Source organism: Primulina huaijiensis, unplaced genomic scaffold (genome assembly GCF_012295235.1).
Source record: "Primulina huaijiensis isolate GDHJ02 unplaced genomic scaffold, ASM1229523v2 scaffold42781, whole genome shotgun sequence".
NCBI classification, from domain to species: Eukaryota; Viridiplantae; Streptophyta; class Magnoliopsida; order Lamiales; family Gesneriaceae; genus Primulina; species Primulina huaijiensis.
Genome location: NW_027360306.1, coordinates 211,987 through 230,804, shown reverse-complemented (window position 1 = coordinate 230,804; position 18,818 = coordinate 211,987). Strand labels below are relative to the sequence as shown.

General features: G+C 35.6%; 2 protein-coding genes across 4 annotated transcripts; both read left to right on the top strand.

Moving 5' to 3' along the window:
- Positions 1-10,451: 10,451 nt before the first annotated feature.
- LOC140969813 (squamosa promoter-binding-like protein 9) lies at positions 10,452-13,352 on the top strand. 2 transcript variants are annotated; one of them, XM_073431292.1, is made up of 4 exons: positions 10,452-10,553; positions 10,705-11,053; positions 12,298-12,437; positions 12,556-13,352. In XM_073431292.1, exons 2-4 carry the CDS (start codon positions 10,707-10,709, stop codon positions 13,134-13,136), a joined length of 1,068 nt encoding a protein of 355 aa, XP_073287393.1. In that variant the 5' UTR covers positions 10,452-10,553; positions 10,705-10,706; the 3' UTR covers positions 13,137-13,352. The 2 variants fall into 2 exon arrangements, with proteins under 2 accessions (XP_073287393.1, XP_073287392.1); XM_073431291.1 differs by having other exon boundaries at positions 10,480-10,553; positions 10,647-11,053.
- Positions 13,353-14,219: 867 nt separating this feature from the next.
- Positions 14,220-18,818, top strand: LOC140969812 (protein STRUBBELIG-RECEPTOR FAMILY 2-like). Of its 2 annotated transcripts, XM_073431290.1 has the most exons (17): positions 14,257-14,327; positions 14,940-15,077; positions 15,362-15,494; positions 15,572-15,643; positions 15,745-15,810; positions 15,905-15,976; positions 16,049-16,120; positions 16,202-16,273; positions 16,360-16,425; positions 16,510-16,575; positions 16,679-17,004; positions 17,129-17,403; positions 17,499-17,764; positions 17,883-18,030; positions 18,110-18,249; positions 18,347-18,503; positions 18,579-18,818. In XM_073431290.1, the coding sequence occupies exons 2-17, from the start codon at positions 14,990-14,992 to the stop codon at positions 18,750-18,752; spliced, it is 2,193 nt and encodes a 730-aa protein (XP_073287391.1). In that variant the 5' UTR covers positions 14,257-14,327; positions 14,940-14,989; the 3' UTR covers positions 18,753-18,818. The 2 variants fall into 2 exon arrangements, with proteins under 2 accessions (XP_073287390.1, XP_073287391.1); XM_073431289.1 differs by having other exon boundaries at positions 14,220-15,077.

The following is an 18,818-nucleotide window of genomic DNA, read 5'->3' as shown; positions in this document are numbered from 1 at the left end:
AGGATTGGGACTGGTATGGGGGTGGGGATGGAATTCGGGGATGGGAATGGGGATGGCAAACCCGCCCCGGCCCATTGTCATCCCTATCTCAAACCATGCATTTATCCGAAAATTATATTTTGTATGCAATAATATTATATATTTTTACACACAACACATACTTGAGGCTAATACTATCTTTTAAGACAGTGGTCATAACATATTTAAGAATCTAATCCTACCATTACAGGTTAAAAGTCATGATATTTACTTAGCACCAGGCCACTTCTCTAGCTCAAACCATAATAAACAATAAATGAACGGTCACTTTTTTTTATCTCATGGCTTGAGTTTTAAAGTACACTGACGAAAATATCCTTCCAATTTTATAATTTTTTTTTGTCGAATATGTAAATAATGAGAATCTTAAAATTTAAATTTTTTTGAATAAATTTGAAAAACAATATCGCCAGCGAGTACTATAACGTTAGAAACGTCATAGCTTGATTTCGAAGATAGGATTTTGCCCAATGAGTGGTTTTTATAAAAGTTTGAATTGTTGAAAAATTATTTAAAAATGTGTTAAATATTTGTGTTGAAAATGTGAATGTTGAATGTTGAAAATTAGGTAAAATTAGGTGTTGAATATTGAAAATTAGTGTGTGATGATGTAGGTAATGATGTATTTTATTTTTGGATTATTTGTAAAAATTTTCTATAAATAGATCTCTCATTTGTGAAGAAAATCACAATTGAGTTGAGAGAAAAATATTATAAAGTGTGTAGTGTGATAATTTTGAGAGTTTGAGATTTTTACTTTTTTACCGTAAATTTTTACTTTTTCACAACACGTTATCAGCACGAAGCTCTAAAAGTCCTCCATATTTTTCCAAGCTCCGAACAGAAGAAAAAGGTAACAAAAGTAATAATATTTATTTTACTGTTATTTATTTATTGTTTATATATGTAATATATAATATAATGTTATTGTTAGAAATAATAAAAATAATTTTTTCAAAAACTTGTTATAAATCCTGGGAGGATGTTAAGACGACATCCCACACTCCCGGTAAGGGATACGACAAGTATAAAAGCCTATAAGGTTTTTTAAACAAAATAACTTATGACACCTAATTATAATAATGTGATATGATATACATAATTATTTAAATATGACTAATATTATATACACCATATTATTACCATAAAATTATACAAATACATACATTTATTTTCTTATACACCAACGGTAATAAACGGTAACAAAACGGCTAGTTTTTGCTCTATAAATACAATCTCACAAATACATTCAATCACTCCAACTTTCTCTTCTTCTCTAAAAATTATTCTTCATCAAATTTTCGAAGAAAAAAAGAAGATGGCTTTCACGAGGTTATTTTTAATTATTTTGGTTATCATACTCACCAGTCTTGTATTTATCGGAGAATATCCTCCTCGTGTGTTTTCTTTATTTTTACGAATACTTGTACTTGTTGTTTATCCATTACTTTGTATTGCAATATTCATTAACTAATAAAATGCATCGTAATTTTTAGTACCACCATGGCAAACTTGGCAAAGCTCGAATTCATCGCTCTTGATATTACTGGGAAAAACTATATGCCATGGACTCTTGATGTAGAAATGCATCTTGAGTCATTGGGTCTAAGCGAGACCATTAAAGAAAATGGTATATCTTCATCACAAGAAAAAGCAAAAGCTATAATATTTTTACGACGACACCTTGATGAAGGTTTAAAATGTGAATATCTCATCGAAAAAGATCCCATGGCTCTGTGGAAAGGATTAAAAGAGAGATTTGAACATATAAGGGAAGTTATACTTCCGACCGCCCGTGATGAATGGAATATGTTAAGATTCCAAGACTTTAAAAAAGTCAGTGATTACAATTCAGCGATGTATAGAATAATCTCGCAGTTAAAATTTTGTGGACATGAGGTTACAGAATCGGAAATGCTTGAAAAAACATTTTCCACGTTTCACGCATCAAATATAACACTACAGCAACAATATAGAGTGCGTGGATTTGCGAGATATTCTGAACTCATCGCCTGTCTTCTTGTGGCGGAAAAGAACAACGAGCTATTAATGAGAAATCATCAGTCCCGACCCACTGGATCAACAGCATTTCCAGAAGTAAATGCTGTAAGCAAAAATGAATTTAAACCTGGAAACCAAAATCAAAGTTACAGACAAGATTTTGGTCGAGGACAAAATCGAGGTCGTGGTCGTGGTCGTGGACGTGGACGTGGACGTGGAAGTGGTCGTGGTCGTGGACGCGGCCGTGGTTTTGAAAATAATCGAGATAGTTATTTCTATAACTCATCTCAAAAGAACGTCCCAAACCACCCACCGAAAAGGCATCAAGAGAATATGAGTGTTAATGAGAATCACTCAAAAAGATTTGAAAGTTCTTGTTTCAGATGTGGTACTCCAGGACATTGGTCCCGTATTTGTCGAGCCCCTGAGCACCTTTGTAAACTTTATAAAGAATCAATAAAGGGGAAAGAAAAGGAGACCAACTTTACTGAACACAGTGAACCTTTGAGTGGTTCAACTCATTTTGATGCTGGAGATTTTCTGATTGATTTCTCAGATAATGATCAATTTGATGGTGGAATAAATATGTAAAATATTTTATTTTTTATGTATTCGTATGATAATGTTTTATAGTGTGTTATATTGTATTGTATTTTATTGTCAATAATTTTATTTCATTGCATATTTTTTTGAAGTTCAAATATGGAAAATGCTACGAACCAAGCTGAAGTTTGCATACCTGATAGTGGTACAACGCACACTATCCTCCGAGATAAAAGATATTTCTTGGAACTAAAACCAACAAAAACAACGGTGAATACAATATCAGGTCCTGTAGACTTGATTAAAGGATGTGGTAAAGCACAATTTTTGTTACCTAATGGTACAAAATTTTTGATCAATGATGCTTTATATTCACCACAATCGAAAAGAAATTTGTTGAGTTTTAATGATATATATTCCCATGGGTATGATACTCAAACAATGAATGAAGGGAATGAGAAATATATGTGTCTTACCACATATAAATCAGGAAAGAAATATGTGATTGAAAAACTACCAATGCTCCCTACTGGATTGCATTATACACATATACGTCCCATTGAATCAAACATGGTAATTGATAATTCTTCAATATTAACCAATTGGCATGATCGATTAGGACATCCTGGTTCAACAATGATGCGAAGAATTATAGAAAATACACATGGTCATCCATTGAAAGACCAGAAGATCTTTCAGAATAATAAGTTTCAATGTAAAGCATGTTCTCTTGGAAAACTTATTATAAGACCATCACCAGCCAAAATCCAAACTGAATCACCAATGTTTCTTGAACGTATTCAGGGTGATATTTGTGGACCAATCCATCCACCATGTGGACCATTCAGATACTTTATGGTATTGATTGATGCCTCCAGCAGATGGTCACATGTATGTTTATTGTCAACTCGAAATGTTGCATTTGCAAGATTACTTGCTCAAATAATAAAATTGAGGAATCAATTTCCCGATTATACAATCAAGAAAATTAGACTTGATAATGCTGGTGAATTTACTTCCCAGACTTTCAATGATTATTGTATGTCTATGGGAATCATTGTTGAGCATCCTGTTGCTCATGTACATACTCAAAATGGATTGGCTGAATCATTGATTAAACGTCTGCAAATGATTGCTAGACCAATGATTATGAAAACAAAGCTCCCTATTTCTATATGGGGACATGCAATTTTACATGCTGCTTCATTAATTCGCATCAGACCAAGTGCATATCATAAATACTCCCCATTGCAGCTTGCATTTGGTAAAGAACCAGACATTTCTCATCTGAGAATTTTTGGATGTATGGTGTATGTGCCTATTGCACCACCTCAACGAAAGAAAATGGGACCTCAAAGAAAGATTGGAATTTATATTGGTTATGATAGTCCATCGATCATTCGATATCTTGAACCACAGACAGGCGACGTGTTCACAGCACGTTTTGCTGATTGTCATTTTAATGAGGAAATCTTCCCAATGTTAGGGGGAGAACAGAAACATACCGAAAAAGAAATTACATGGTATGTATCATCATTGTTACATCTGGATCCAAGAACAAAACAATGTGAAAAAGATGTACAGCAAATTGTGCACTTGCAAAGAATAGCAAATCAAATACCAGATGCATTTGCAGACACAAAAGGGGTAACTAAATCATATATACATGCTGCAAATGCCCCTGCTCGAATTGAAATTCCGAAGAAACAAATTGAAGATAGTCATGATGTCATTAAACGCCTGAAGCGTGGAAGGCCAGTTGGTTCCAAGGATAAAAATCCTCGAAAAAGAAAATTCATAGAGAAACACAATGATCACAAAATAGAGAATGATGTTCCTGAAGAAACACATAATGATCACAAAATAGAGAATGATGTTCCTGAAGAAACACATGATGATGAAAATGTTTTGTCAGAACCACAAACTGACGAGAATCATGAAATCTCTATCAATTATATTAATACTGGAAAAATATGGAACCGAAAAGATATAGAAGAAATTGATGATATATTTTCTTATAATGTGGCAATCGACATCATAAATGATAATGAAGATCATGAACCAAAATCTTTTGGTGAATGTAAAAATCGGCAGGATTGGATAAAATGGAAAGATGCCATCCAGGTTGAATTGGATTCGCTAAATAAACGTAATGTTTTTGGACCTATAGTCCTTACACCTGAAGGTGTAAAACCTGTTGGATACAAATGGGTTTTTATTCGAAAGCGAAATGAGAAAAATGAAATAGTAAGATATAAAGCTCGACTTGTTGCACAAGGTTTTTCTCAAAGGCCTGGAATTGATTATGAAGAAACGTATTCTCCTGTGATGGATGCAATTACGTTTCGGTATTTGATTAGCTTGGCAGTATCTGAAAATTTAGAAATGCGTCTTATGGATGTTGTTACAGCCTACTTATATGGATCACTTGATAGTAATATATATATGAAAATCCCTGAAGGATTTAAGATGCCTGAAGCACAAAGTTCAAAACCCAGAGAATGTTATTCTGTGAAATTACTAAGATCATTATATGGGTTGAAGCAATCCGGCAGAATGTGGTATAATAGGCTAAGTGATCACTTGATGAAAAAGGGATATGTAAATAATTCAATATGCCCTTGTGTTTTCATTAAGAAAACAACATCCGGATGCGTAATTATTGCTGTATATGTTGATGATTTAAACATCATTGGAACAAATAAGGAAATTCAAGAAGTTGTGTCATACTTGAAAGAAGAATTTGAAATGAAGGATCTTGGAAAAACCAAGTATTGTCTGGGTTTACAAATTGAACAAAAAGAATGTGGAATATTTGTTCACCAGACAAATTATACAGAAAAGATCCTTAAACGTTTTAATATGGACAAATCAAATCCTTTAAGTACTCCAATGGTTGTTAGATCATTAAACATAGAAAAGGATCCATTCCGTCCATGTGAAGATGATGAAGATATTCTTGGTCCAGAAGTACCATATCTAAGTGCTATCGGTGCCCTTATGTATCTTACAAATTGTACAAGGCCTGATATATCTTTTGCCGTAAATTTATTGGCAAGATTTAGCACATATCCAACAAAGAGACATTGGAACGGAATTAAACATATATTCCGTTATCTACGAGGAACGACAGACTTGGGACTTTTGTATTCAAAAGATGCTAATCCAAGTATAATTGGTTATGCCGATGCTGGATACTTATCTGATCCACACAAAGCACGTTCTCAAACTGGATATGTATTTACTCGTGGAGGCACTGCAATTTCTTGGCGTTCACAGAAACAAACACTTGTAACAACTTCATCAAATCATGCCGAGATTATTGCACTACATGAAGCAAGCCGTGAATGTGTGTGGTTAAAATCAATGACTCAACATATCCAAATCTCATGCGGATTATCATTCGACGAGAAGCCTGTGATACTATATGAAGATAATGCTGCATGTGTTGCTCAAATGAAAGAAGGATACATAAAAAGCGACAGAACTAAACATATTCCTCCTAAGTTCTTCGCATTCACCAAGGAGCTTGAGAAGAATAAATGTATTGATGTTCGTCACATTCAATCAAGTGAAAACTCATCAGATCTCTTCACAAAGGCACTTCCTACGACAATATTCAGAAAGCACATATATAATATTGGGATGCGCAATCTACGAAATTTGTGAAGAATTGTTCGTGTCAACATGAGGGGGAGTTTACGTGACTGCACTCTTTTTCCCTTACTATGGTTTTTATCCCAATGGGTTTTTCCTAGTAAGGTTTTTAACGAGGCAGTATAAAAACACGTAATGTATACAATCATTATGATCATCATCACAAGGGGGAGTGTTGAAAAATTATTTAAAAATGTGTTAAATATTTGTGTTGAAAATGTGAATGTTGAATGTTGAAAATTAGGTAAAATTAGGTGTTGAATATTGAAAATTAGTGTGTGATGATGTAGGTAATGATGTATTTTATTTTTGGATTATTTGTAAAAATTTTCTATAAATAGATCTCTCATTTGTGAAGAAAAACACAATTGAGTTGTGAGAAAAATATTATAAAGTGTGTAGTGTGATAATTTTGAGAGTTTGAGATTTTTACTTTTTTACCGTAAATTTTTACTTTTTCACAACATGAATATCAAATACTTCTGATTTGGATTTATTAAGCTCTCCAATTATTCCTTTCATAAACCTCGGTACAAACAAGAATATGGTGTCAATTTACACGGGTCAGGTTGACACGTAGTATTATTTAAAAAGTGTTCAATCCGAATCCGAGCTAACCCAAAAACTTACAACCCGATCAAACCGACTCAACTAGATTTTGATTATTTTTATTTTTTAAAAATATTAAATAAAATTGAAAAAATATATTTTAATTTAAATACATAATAACAAAATCTCTCGTATATATGATTTAGATTTGAAAGTCTAATTGTAGAAAATTAAAGTATATTTACTAAATCAAATAAACCATTATTTAAAAAATAACAAAATTTACAAAATAAATATTAAATTATGAAAATTTACGATATAAATGTACAATAAATATTTTTTCAAACATACAATATAAAAAAACGTAGACAATATTTATTAATTATATTATTTTAAAAAAATCTAAAATTTTCGAGTCAACCTTTTTTTTTAAGTCATATATCAGGTCCAACCTAGACTGACTCGAACTCGAAATCCCAAACTCAAACTTGATTTTTTCGGATCAAAACATGTCTGGTTGACGGGTCGATTCCGATTTTGACTCCCTTAAATGATAAAATAATTCTAAATCACTTAATACAATTTTGACATACAATTAATCTGATTGTCCAAATTGATTTACCTGATCAACTTTTACTAAAATCCCTCAAACCATAAATAATCATAAAATAAATAGTTTACTTTGTCTAGACCTAGAATTCCGAGATGATACCACCTGAATTATTTCCTATGTGGGAAAACTTATTTCAGGTGGGGAGAACATACAAGGAAGTTGGATAAAGATGTTTTCATAAAGTACAATTTGGTTTAAACAGGCTTTTCAGTTACAATGTTTAGATAATTATTATAATCCCGACAAAATGAGTGCACTGTACGATTAAGCACAATCATTAATTTATTTTCCAATAATAATAATAATAATAATAAGCACATTCATTTGTATAAAATATAATAGTGCATCATATATTATTGGGTACTTACAGATACGTCCACCAGCAATAATTAAATTACTGTATTTGATTTATAAAACACATGTTTTAAGAATACACACCGTGCTGCGCGCATTTGTTTCTTACAGAAAACATATACAAAATATGACTCTCTCGGGTGTGATTTCTTCACGAATCTGAAGCACTATTTATAGGTGGTGGACAGTAGGAGGAGGTGCATAGTCAGCCATGTTAATGGCCCTCTTAATTGCCATAATTTGGATGTTACCAATTAATCAAAATTTAAGGTGGTGTTAATCTGAAATATGGTGATGTAATGCCCGAGAAATTGATTATCGTAATCTAATATGATTTAGTGATCATGAATTGATGTGAGTGTAGTTGGACCACTCCGATTCTCGATATATCGTTTCAGATTTACAGAGACGGTCTTGAGTTCAGAACTGATATTGCTTCAGACCGAGACTACAAACGGAAGGTATAAGTCAATGTGGTATTGGGAGATCGACTTGAGTCAGTTTAGACTTGAGTTTCTCTAAATCACATACTTTACTTTATTGCATTGATATTTGCATGGATTTGATTGATGTACTTGTTCTCTTGATTTATAGATAGCAGGTATTAGACGAGTAATCTTGTGACAGAAGTGCCTGATAGTGGCGGGATCGTCACGGGCACATTGCATGATGTCACAAGATAGTGTATTGGCGAAAGTGTCAAAGTCTGTCACCGGATGATTAGCTATCGATGTGGATAGAATTGTAGCTTCTTCTATTACTGGTGATCAGTACCGTATCGATGTGGATAGAATCGTAACTTCTTCTATTACTGATAATCGATATCATATCGATGTGGATAGAATCAGAGTTTCTTCTATTACTGGTGATCGATACTATATCGATGTGGATAGAATCAGAGCTTCTTCTATTACTGCAGATCGATTGGACCACTCCGAGACCAAATTGGTTAAAACATATGAGTTATGTGATTTTCGGGCAGAACCTGTGGCGCCCGAGCGGTAGAAAACGACCGTCCGAGCACTAATGCATTACAAGAGCATGTTTTGGACAGAACGTCTGGCGCCCGAGCGGTTNACGAGGGAAGTTTCAGAAATCCTTACGCCTTTATATTTCGATCCGTTCATTAGATTTTGAATCCGACTTCGGTACTGTATTCCTATCGACGTAGACTACAACTGGACGTAAGTTTTGCTACGTTTTGATATGTTTTGAAATTATGCTATTGTCAGAATTGGATAGGATTCATATATGATGTTCTTAGCATGTTAGACATCGTAGAATCGAAGTCAGATTGAGAAACGGACTGATTATGGAATTGTTATGAATTTTCAGGGTATATTGATTTATACCGGACATATTTGAATTGTGACTGGATTATAGATTGTATTGGACATGGGTTATGGATTGTAACTGTTATCTGGTAATGTTATATTGACGGGGATATTGAGATTTTACCGTTATGCCGTGGATATCGATGTGGATAGAATCGGAATTTCTTCTATTACTTGTGATCGATATGGAATGCCAACTCCTGGAAACCGAGATCCCTAGACTAGGATTGAGTCTAGTCTGAATTGTAAAGTTACGAGCATTGTCGACAGTCTGATATTGATTATGTTTCAGATTTTGATACATATTGCTGTTATCTGTTACATGCTTTATATTTGTTTATATGATTGCATGTTTCGTTGATTTATACCGGGATTATATTCTCACCGGAATTATCCGGCTGTTGTCGTGTTTGTATGTGTGCATAACAATAGGTGAGACAAGTTCAGGGTTGAGGAGATGAAGAGAGATCGTGAGGCTCCGGACTTGGATTAGAGATAGGGTTGGACACTTGATAATAGCTGTTAAACCTTAGTTGAATAAATGTATGTGATACAGGACTTGTACTTTTATACTGAGATGTATATACGTTTTATTTCACTACGTTCCGCATTTAAAAAAAAAATTCAGACCCTGTTTTATAATTGATTAAATAGTCCCAATGATGATTAAGAACATGATTAGCGTCTGGGTCCCCACAGGTGTACTCAATTTTCGAAATTTTGGGCTCGTTACAAGGCTGCCAATTTCGAGTATCATGTTGAAATTCAGAAATGCAAGTTGAAATTCACTATATATTCGAGGTTCTAAAACACAACTTCGAGCTGCATGAGCTGGAAACCGAGCTACATGGCTTGGCATCGAGCTAGCTGGACATCAAGCTGCACGGTAGACATCGAGCTGCACAAAATGACACCCAGATGCATGGCCGGGCACAAAAGGACACCGAGCTGCATAAAAAATTGGAATTGCTAGCAGTTAGAGATGAGTAAAAAACATTTCTTATAACACTGGCTGAAGGTTCGACAAAAATTTGTATGTGTTAGAAAGATATCTTTATTAAAAAAAAAAAAGCATACTTGGTCAGATGGTAGGCAATTTTGTTCCGAAGATTATATGTAAATGTAACAAGAATTAAGTAGAGGACGTTCCTCTAAGCACCCATCTTCCAATTAATGGTTTCTAGATTATGTAGCTTCTTACTGTCAAAATACTCAATTTTGTCAGACAAAATTGTTTCAAAATACATAATATAATATATTAAAATATATTTGGGTTCCATACCAATGAATCATAACTCTTGTTATTATAAATAGTTTTCCTAATATAACACAACTTAAGCATAACCCTAATTACAGAAAAAGATATAATCCAAATCCCCGTCTTCCATATATTATTTATTTAGACGGAAATGAGCCTCCCCTGTACTTGAATACACAGAGCTGTCGTTATGGCCCATTGTCAGGTCTCCACTTTTTACCACTACAGACACTCACCCACAGGCCACATCCCAACAAATTTCATGTATGATTATATCGTTTGTTTTCTGCTGAAATAGTGCATGTGACTTTCATTTGAATTCATTGAACTAGTGATGAATGGGTTGTAGACGACAGGGATGGAAAAGGGTGATTCAGTTTCTTCTTCCTCCGTTTCTGGCGGGTCAAGTTCTTTAAATGGCTTGAACTTCGGCAAGAAAATCTACTTTGAAGATGCAGGTGCTTCTGGGTTGCAGCCCAAAACCGGTGGTGTATCGGCACTGCCTCAGCGGTCGCCGGCGAAGAAGGGGCGGACTGGGGCGGTGCATGGTGGTCCGCCACCGAGGTGCCAGGTTGAGGGGTGTAATGTAGATCTGAGTGATGTTAAGCCTTACTATTCAAGGCACAAGGTTTGTGGTGTGCATTCCAAGACTTTAAATGTCATTGTTGCTGGCCTTGAGCAAAGATTTTGCCAGCAGTGCAGCAGGTCTGGTTTTTTGTTGATCTTTTTATATATTATAGTTTAAAGATTCGCTTTTTTAGTAATTATAAAGATTCGTTTTTGATTTATATATAATTAGTCACACGCATGAGTGAGCACATATATTAACATAATTTATTCCCTTGATCATCTTTCTTCTCTCATTTTTTGTTGGGGTTTCATTGTGTATTACGAGTGCGTATTGTATATCTTAATTTGGTTGGGTATTATGATAGATGTGTTTGATAAATTGTGCCAATGAATTGTTTTGCGATAAGTCATCGATATGTATGGGGTCTCCTTTTCATTTCCTTGTCTTGAGTCATTTGGTAAATTCATATTGGATTTTGATTGTGAAGAGGGACAACTCAAGATTTAGGATGATTGGGGGCCAAACTTTTTTATTTTTAAAAGTTAAACTTGATATTTGGAAAAATTATCTATTTGAGAATGCCTCAGATGGGTTAGTTGTGATTTTGTTGGTCTTAGGTTGTTTCATGAATTTGTATGTGGAATATATAATTCAAACTGCAGTAATATGAAGATGATATATATTCGTTTATGTTGCTTCTGGGTTAGTGGGAGCCTATATTCGTTTATGTTGCTTCTGGGCTAGTGGGAGCCTATACGCAACATAGACTGTGAACATATTGATCTTGTCCGGATTCTTGTAGTATCTTAGTTGATTAACGGTTTCTTTAGTACTTGATGTGGCTTGTATGAAGCAATTTGTGGGAACGTGCTAAAGCTCTTTCCGGTGTTATACAGTTAGTTAGTCATCCATCGTCTTGTAAATAAAGTTCTTTCCAGTGTTACATAGTGAGTTATCCATCGTCTTGTAAATAATGTAACTCTAGAATTTAAAATATAATCATGCATCTTTGTTTGAGTGTCAACAAATTTGTGTCGAGGGCTGATGAAAAATGCGATTTGCAACTGGCCACTAAGTTTGAAATGTCCCAAGAACGCTGAGATAAGAACTGTTGGAAATGAGGTGGGAAGGGGCCATAAAATGTAAATTCGATCAAAATTTCATATTACATTTATTGAAGGAACTTTCATACCCAAAAATGTCAGTGGCCTCTCTCATGCCCAAATAACTCTCATTTCAAGAGAAAGCAGATTTGGAACCAAAGGAATCCTGTGCCAGATCGGAAATTATATGGGAAGCAAGACTTGTTACATCTATATTAACACATCGATTTACAGTTGATACTAAATCATTGTTTCTTACGCTAATTTTTCTCCAGGTTTCATCAGTTGCCTGAATTTGACCAAGAGAAAAGAAGCTGCCGCAGACGTCTGGCTGGCCACAACGAGCGTCGCCGGAAGCCGCAGCCAGGATCTTTATTCTCCCCTCGCTATGGAAGTCTTTCTTCATCTATGTCCGGTTAGACAGATCGTTTGGATCTTTTCTTGAAAGATATTATGGTTTCTGTCATTCTAATTAAATGTCATGGATGTTTTATTAAAACCGAGTAGACTCAATTTTCATTTTGCCATGACAGGTAATCATAGCAAACGTGGAAGTTTTACTGTCGACTTCACCTCATACCCTAGTCTCACTGGAAGAGAATCCTGGCCAATTACTCCAACAACTGAAAGAGCATTCGGGAATCAACCTCCATGGCAGAGCAACCCACCAAACTATCTACCAGATCTTCTGCAAGGTTCCACAACTAGGCCAAATCATACTGGGACCAAAGGAGTATCTTCAGAAGTATGTTTCGACGGAGCCTCGAACTCCAGCAGTGCTCTCTCTCTTCTGTCAAATCATCCCTGGAACTGTAGCGCCAGACCCCTGAATCTCGGGATTAACAACTTCCTTGGTACCAATATCTGCACACCAACAGTTCATCCACTTATCGAGCAATATGCATGCCCGTCGTGGAGTTTCAAGGGTGATCTGGCTAGCGACACTTTGCAAGAGATGCCTCCCGATCTGGGACTAGGACAAATTTATCGGTCTTCTAATAATCAGTATACCGGAGAGCTGGGACTGGCTCAACAAGGTGGAGAACGGTTTCATGAACTGGAACCCTCGAGGGGCTATGATTCTTCAGGTCAGCATGTAAACTGGTCGATTTGAAATCTCGAGTTCTAATCATCCCGCAATCTTGTGTTAGCAGCCAGCAACAACGTCGTTTCTTCGCAATTGTGTGATGTTTGGACTTCATGTTTTGTTTGTGTGAAACTTGAGACTTTGGTGCTTAGTTTGGTCAACGAATGCTAGTAGGGCACCACCAATAATGAATCTTGGGTGGATCTTTTATGAATAAAATGGACAATTGATTTGGTTTTGTCATCAAGCTGCTGGTGGAGCGATTCAAGCTTCTTGAGAGGTTTGCAGCTAAAGTAGGAAATTTGATTTATGTTTCGTGATTATACAGGCAAATCTTATCTCGACTTTATACCCGTTGAGTTTGAACTTAAAATTTGCTATTCCATGAATTTTGAGTAACGAAAAATGCAACTCACTGGATGAATTTCACTCTGTGCATTCAGAATCTTGGAATCATCAATCACGTGGCTAGCTACTTCATATTTTATAAAGATACTTATTTTCTTGGTACTGTGGCTGAGGGGAAGGGTGAGACCCCAAAACCAACTAGGCCTGCCTAACTTCAAATTCCATTTATTGGGAAGTTTAGCTAGTTTAAATTTAGATAGTAAATCTCCACACCCCTTGTTATATAAAAAAAAATTATTTTCTGTAAAATATAGTTTTTCTTCTATGTATGTTTGGTTGATTTATAATTTATCAAGTTTTTAACATATATCCATCAAATTATTAGTATTACATTTAATATATAATTTTTATTTACCTAATTAATTATTTTAAAGTAAAACTATAGATTTTTATCTTGCCTCAAATTTAATCAATCAAAATAAATATATTATTATTTATCATGATATATGGACCATTGTTATAATTTAAAAAGATTTAAATTACTAAATAATTAGTTAGACTCCTATAGAGAATATAAAAAATAATAATTAATTACGTTCATTTAATTTGTTTGCTAAAAAAGCAGCGACAAAACCAATCATATTAACCAGTTTTATTTTGAAAATATGAAATAATGATATAATTAAACCGAGATAAATATAATAAAATGGTTAAATTTACATCAGAGATCATCCATTCAACGAAGCCGTGGCACGCACGCGCCTTTAACTACCCAAACCGTTTCGCACCAAACTCAGTGCTTTTCCTTCTCCTACTTCACTGTTCAGCTTCTTCTACTCGCGCCTCGCTAAATCCTTCTCCATCACACAGGTAGCTTCGAAACCCTAATTTCTCTGTAATTTTCCAGCAAATGTATGTATGTTCGCACGCAGGCATGGCCATCGTCATTGTTCTTGTTAAATTGTTGCAAAAAGATATCCTCCGATTCGTGATATCCAGTTCTTGGATCCTTCTCTTTCTTATGAATAATCATTTTTCTACATTTAACAATAACAATCATGCTAATGTCATCTGCATGTTCACATGTGTGTGTGTGTGTGGTTTTTTTTCCAAGGGCATTTGATATTACCATAATCTATCGCAACTAAGTTTGTAACTCTGTGCGTGGTGTGTACCTTCAAAATCTATGTATGTTTATGTGTGTGTTAAAAAAAAAAAAAAAACACACACACACACACAGAGTACGCCTATAGAGATCGAGACGTATCGAAGCAATAATGAAGATTGCTGCAGGTAATTAGTTTGGCTTGTAATTGAAGGTTGCAACAGAACAGTGTCCAAATACTTTTCTTGATTTTCACATCTTCCGTTATGCCAAGCTTTATCTGGTGTTTCAAGTTTAATCAGCGTTGTTAACTTTTACTTCTTACTAATTGCGAGACTGACGAGATCTATTTGTGTAATTTTTTTATGGGATATCAGAAATTATAGGCGTTAATCTCTCCTCTGAGGCTCTGATTCTTGAGAAAACAATGATTAAACAGTGGCGGTGTCTGATTGCGATAGTATCCCTGACAAGTCTCGTGTTACAAGCCTTTGCAATCACAGATGAAACTGATGGTATTCGGCTTTATGTTTTCACATTCAGTATAGCCAGGATATTCTTGAAATTATGTATTTTTGATATGTACCTGTAAGTTTTTCTATGAAATGTTTTGAGTCTTCATCATAGATTTTCAATTATCCTGAAGTTGATGAACCCGATGATTAAAAAACCAAACAAATTATGGTGACATGTCCTACAATTTCAGAGTGACTAGCCTTGAGTAGTTCCATTAAATGTAAGGATGGTTTTCGATAAACTAACTTTGATATGAACTGATCATCTGGTTTATTTTATGCAGTTCAAGCTCTTCGAGATCTGTACAGGTCCCTCAACAGCCCAGTGCAGCTGCAAAGATGGAAATTAGAGGGCGGAGACCCTTGTGACGAATTATGGACTGGAGTTTCATGCTTCATGTCATCAGTGATCCACCTGTAATCACCAATACTCACATGAGAGGATATCAAGTTAAACTCTCAAAACTAACTACTTGTGGGTACCAAACTTGCAGTGATCTTAAAGGGCTAGGCCTATCTGGGAATCTCGGGTTTCAGCTCTCTAATCTGAGAAATCTGAAGCAGCTGTAAGTACTTAGATGAATACTTTGTGCTTGAATCAACCATTGGTCACATGGAATCTTTGTACTTATCTGCCTTTCCCTTGTCGGGAACTTCATGTTATTAGGGACCTCAGCTCAAATAACATTGATAGCGAAATACCTTATGATTTACCTCTTAATCTCACACACCTGTAAGACAATCAAATTGATCTTTATATCAAGAATTGAGTTCAACTGTAAACGCTATTGCCAAAATAATTATGTTCTTTAACTCGGTGGATGCAGAAACTTGGCAGGAAATAAATTTAGTCAAAGCATTCCATACTCCTTTGATCTAATGAAGAATCTTAGGCATCTGTAAGTGGCTTATGCTTCAGCAGTTCGGTTCTGCAATTATGCAATACTTCTGAATTTTAATTTTCGTCGCAGCAATGTGAGCCATAATGCGCTATCAGGAACTTTGGGAAATGTATTTAGTGGCCTACAGAATCTCAGAGGAATGTATGCTATTTTATCACATTCTTTGTATCGAACCTAAGTATATTCCCTGTTCCATTTTGCTCAGAATAAGATTTTAACCAGGGATTTGTCATTCAACAACTTCACTGGAGATCTCCCTACCTCCTTCAAATCTTTATCTAACCTGACAGGATTGTGAGTTTTGTATCTTCAGATTCGGAATGATATGGTGCCGATATCTGGTCCTTAAGTTTCCAAATAACTGAGAGATTATATTGCAGGTTCTTGCAGGGAAATCACTTTACCGGATCAGTAATTTTCTTGGCCAATCTCCCACTTTATGACTTGTATGATCCTTTCGATAAAAAACGTTTCAACTTTCAAATTAGTATCTATTATACTTGTTTCTGCGCTCATATTTCTCGTTTTAGGAATATCGAAGACAACCATTTTAGTGGTATTATTCCAGAAAAGTTTCAATCAATACACAACTTATGGTAAAGCTGTATTAGCCAGCCACATCTATCTAAGCTTCTTCATTTCCCTTTCCTGTATTTGCACAACTAAATCCTCTGTCTCTGTTCCATCATCTATATTTAGGATTGGGGGTAACAAGTTTGACAAAGAGACAAACTATCCACCCTGGAACTTTCCCGATACTATTCCCACAGAGCAGAATATCAGCAGTCCACCAGTAACAAATTTAACAGCTTTTGAGAGCCATCCTACTCATATAGCATCGGGCCACAGCAAGAAAAGACCAAGCCCATCTGGAATAGTTATGTTGGTTTGTGGAGGCACACTCATTGCAGTATTTGCTGCTCTTTTTGTTGTAGTTCGCAATCATCGGTCACGTAAGAAAGCAGTTGGAGAGATGGAGAGCTGTGAAGGTTCCACGAGAAATAGAGCTATTTGCACAGTCCAAGGTCATTCTCAAGATTTACTAGTTGTTACTTAGGAATATGATTCTGTTGGTATCAGTGATCAGTTATTGTTATTTAGTTTTCATAACGTTGCAATGCCCATATCATATTGTTTTTTTGTTTTTAGGCATGGATTTGTGGTCAATGGCTGCAGAGGACAGCCCACATATATCAGGATTCAGCTCCTCCCCTTTGATTACCCCCTCACGTCTGCCTCCTATTCGAACTAAAACCATGGAAGTGCCAAAGAGAAAAAGCTACTCGGGCAGAAAGATTCCTATTACAGCAAAAGTTTACAGTCTAGGAGAGCTCCAAATAGCAACCAACAGCTTCAGTGAAGAAAACCTTCTTGGAGAGGGATCTCTTGGTTCTGTATACCGAGCAGAGTTTCCAGATGGCACGGTAAAGCTCTGAACTTGATTCATCTAACTCAAGTTGTACATATGTTGAAACTTCAAGCAAAGCAAATTTTCTGATCGGCACTTCAATTCAATTAGATTTTGGCCGTCAAAATCATTAACATGGTATCTCTATCCATCGTCGAAGAAGAACAGTTTTTGGATGTGATTCGAAATGCATCAAGATTGAAGCACCCTAACATTGTGAAACTTTTTGGATACTGCATGGAGCATGGCCAATATCTCCTTGTGTACGAATATATTAGGAATTTGTGCCTTGAAGATGCTTTACACTGCATCACATACAAACCATTATCTTGGGGTCTACGCCTTCAAATCTCTCTTGGCATTTCTCAGGCATTGAAGTGAGTATTTTCAAGCCATTTCGTAACCCACCTTGTATAACACTATAACCCACACTCACTTGTAATCTGCCGTTCATTAACTTCTTTCATCACAATTCTGTCTGTGTCGAATGATCAGTTACATGCATTCATCCTGCGTGCCTCCCGTTGCCCATAGTAACTTAAAGGCTGCAAATATCTTACTTGATGAAACACTTAAGCCCCATGTTTGTGATTGCGGGCTGGCTATCTTGAGACCCTTGACGAGCAACAGTGTGAAGATCAAGGTAAATGTCAAAATATCAGCATCTATAATACGTTTTGATTGAGATCAAGGACTAAGTATCAGATCAAAATTGCATACAGGCTTCAGAAATGGCTATTTCTGATAGTGGCTATATCGCACCGGAACATGCTCAACCTGGAATTTGCGATACAAAGGCTGATGTGTATGCCTTTGGAGTGTTGCTTTTAGAGCTTTTAACAGGAAGGAGGCCTTTTGACAAGTACAGCGTTTATAAGTACTATTAAGATTCTGGATAACTCAAACGTGAATATCGCAAGTAAAAGTCATTGATATGATATGTTTTATGAACCATGCAGCTCAAGATCAAGATCAGAAAAATCATTGGTGAGATGGGCTTCGTCGAGGCTTCATGACAACGCGTCTTTGGGAGAGATGATCCATCCATCCATCTTGCGAACCATGTCCTCGAAATCTCTTTCACGTTTTGCGGACATTGTCTCTGCCTGCATTCAGGTACTTTCGTGACACCAATTCGTTGCATTAAAATAATATTCAAGAACTTGATTTCGATAACACGATCATGATCAGCCTGAGAAGGAATTTAGGCCACCAATGTCTGAAATCGTCAAGTCCCTGATTTGCCTTGTGCAAAAGCCAGGTAGCATAGATGGGACCATTGAAGCAGATTCTTTGGAGAGATCGTTCCGCTCAAACGACACCCGATTCTTTGGATCACCAACTATCAGCTACTATTCTGTCTAGTCAGCTAACGATGTACGTGTAACCTTGAACAAAAAACGTTGATTTCTTAAGTCGATATTTTTTTTG

Excerpts from the sequence above, each read along its gene's own strand:
- LOC140969813 (XM_073431292.1), top strand. The coding sequence starts at position 10,707 with ATGGAAAAGGGTGATTCAGTTTCTTCTTCCTCCGTTTCTGGCGGGTCA. Across the intron at positions 11,054-12,297 it reads TTTTGCCAGCAGTGCAGCAG|GTTTCATCAGTTGCCTGAAT; the intron begins GTCTGGTTTTTT and ends ATTTTTCTCCAG. Across the intron at positions 12,438-12,555 it reads TCTTTCTTCATCTATGTCCG|GTAATCATAGCAAACGTGGA; the intron begins GTTAGACAGATC and ends TTGCCATGACAG.
- LOC140969812 (XM_073431289.1), top strand. The coding sequence starts at position 14,990 with ATGATTAAACAGTGGCGGTGTCTGATTGCGATAGTATCCCTGACAAGT. Across the intron at positions 15,977-16,048 it reads ATGAAGAATCTTAGGCATCT|CAATGTGAGCCATAATGCGC; the intron begins GTAAGTGGCTTA and ends TTTTCGTCGCAG. Across the intron at positions 16,576-16,678 it reads CAATCAATACACAACTTATG|GATTGGGGGTAACAAGTTTG; the intron begins GTAAAGCTGTAT and ends ATCTATATTTAG.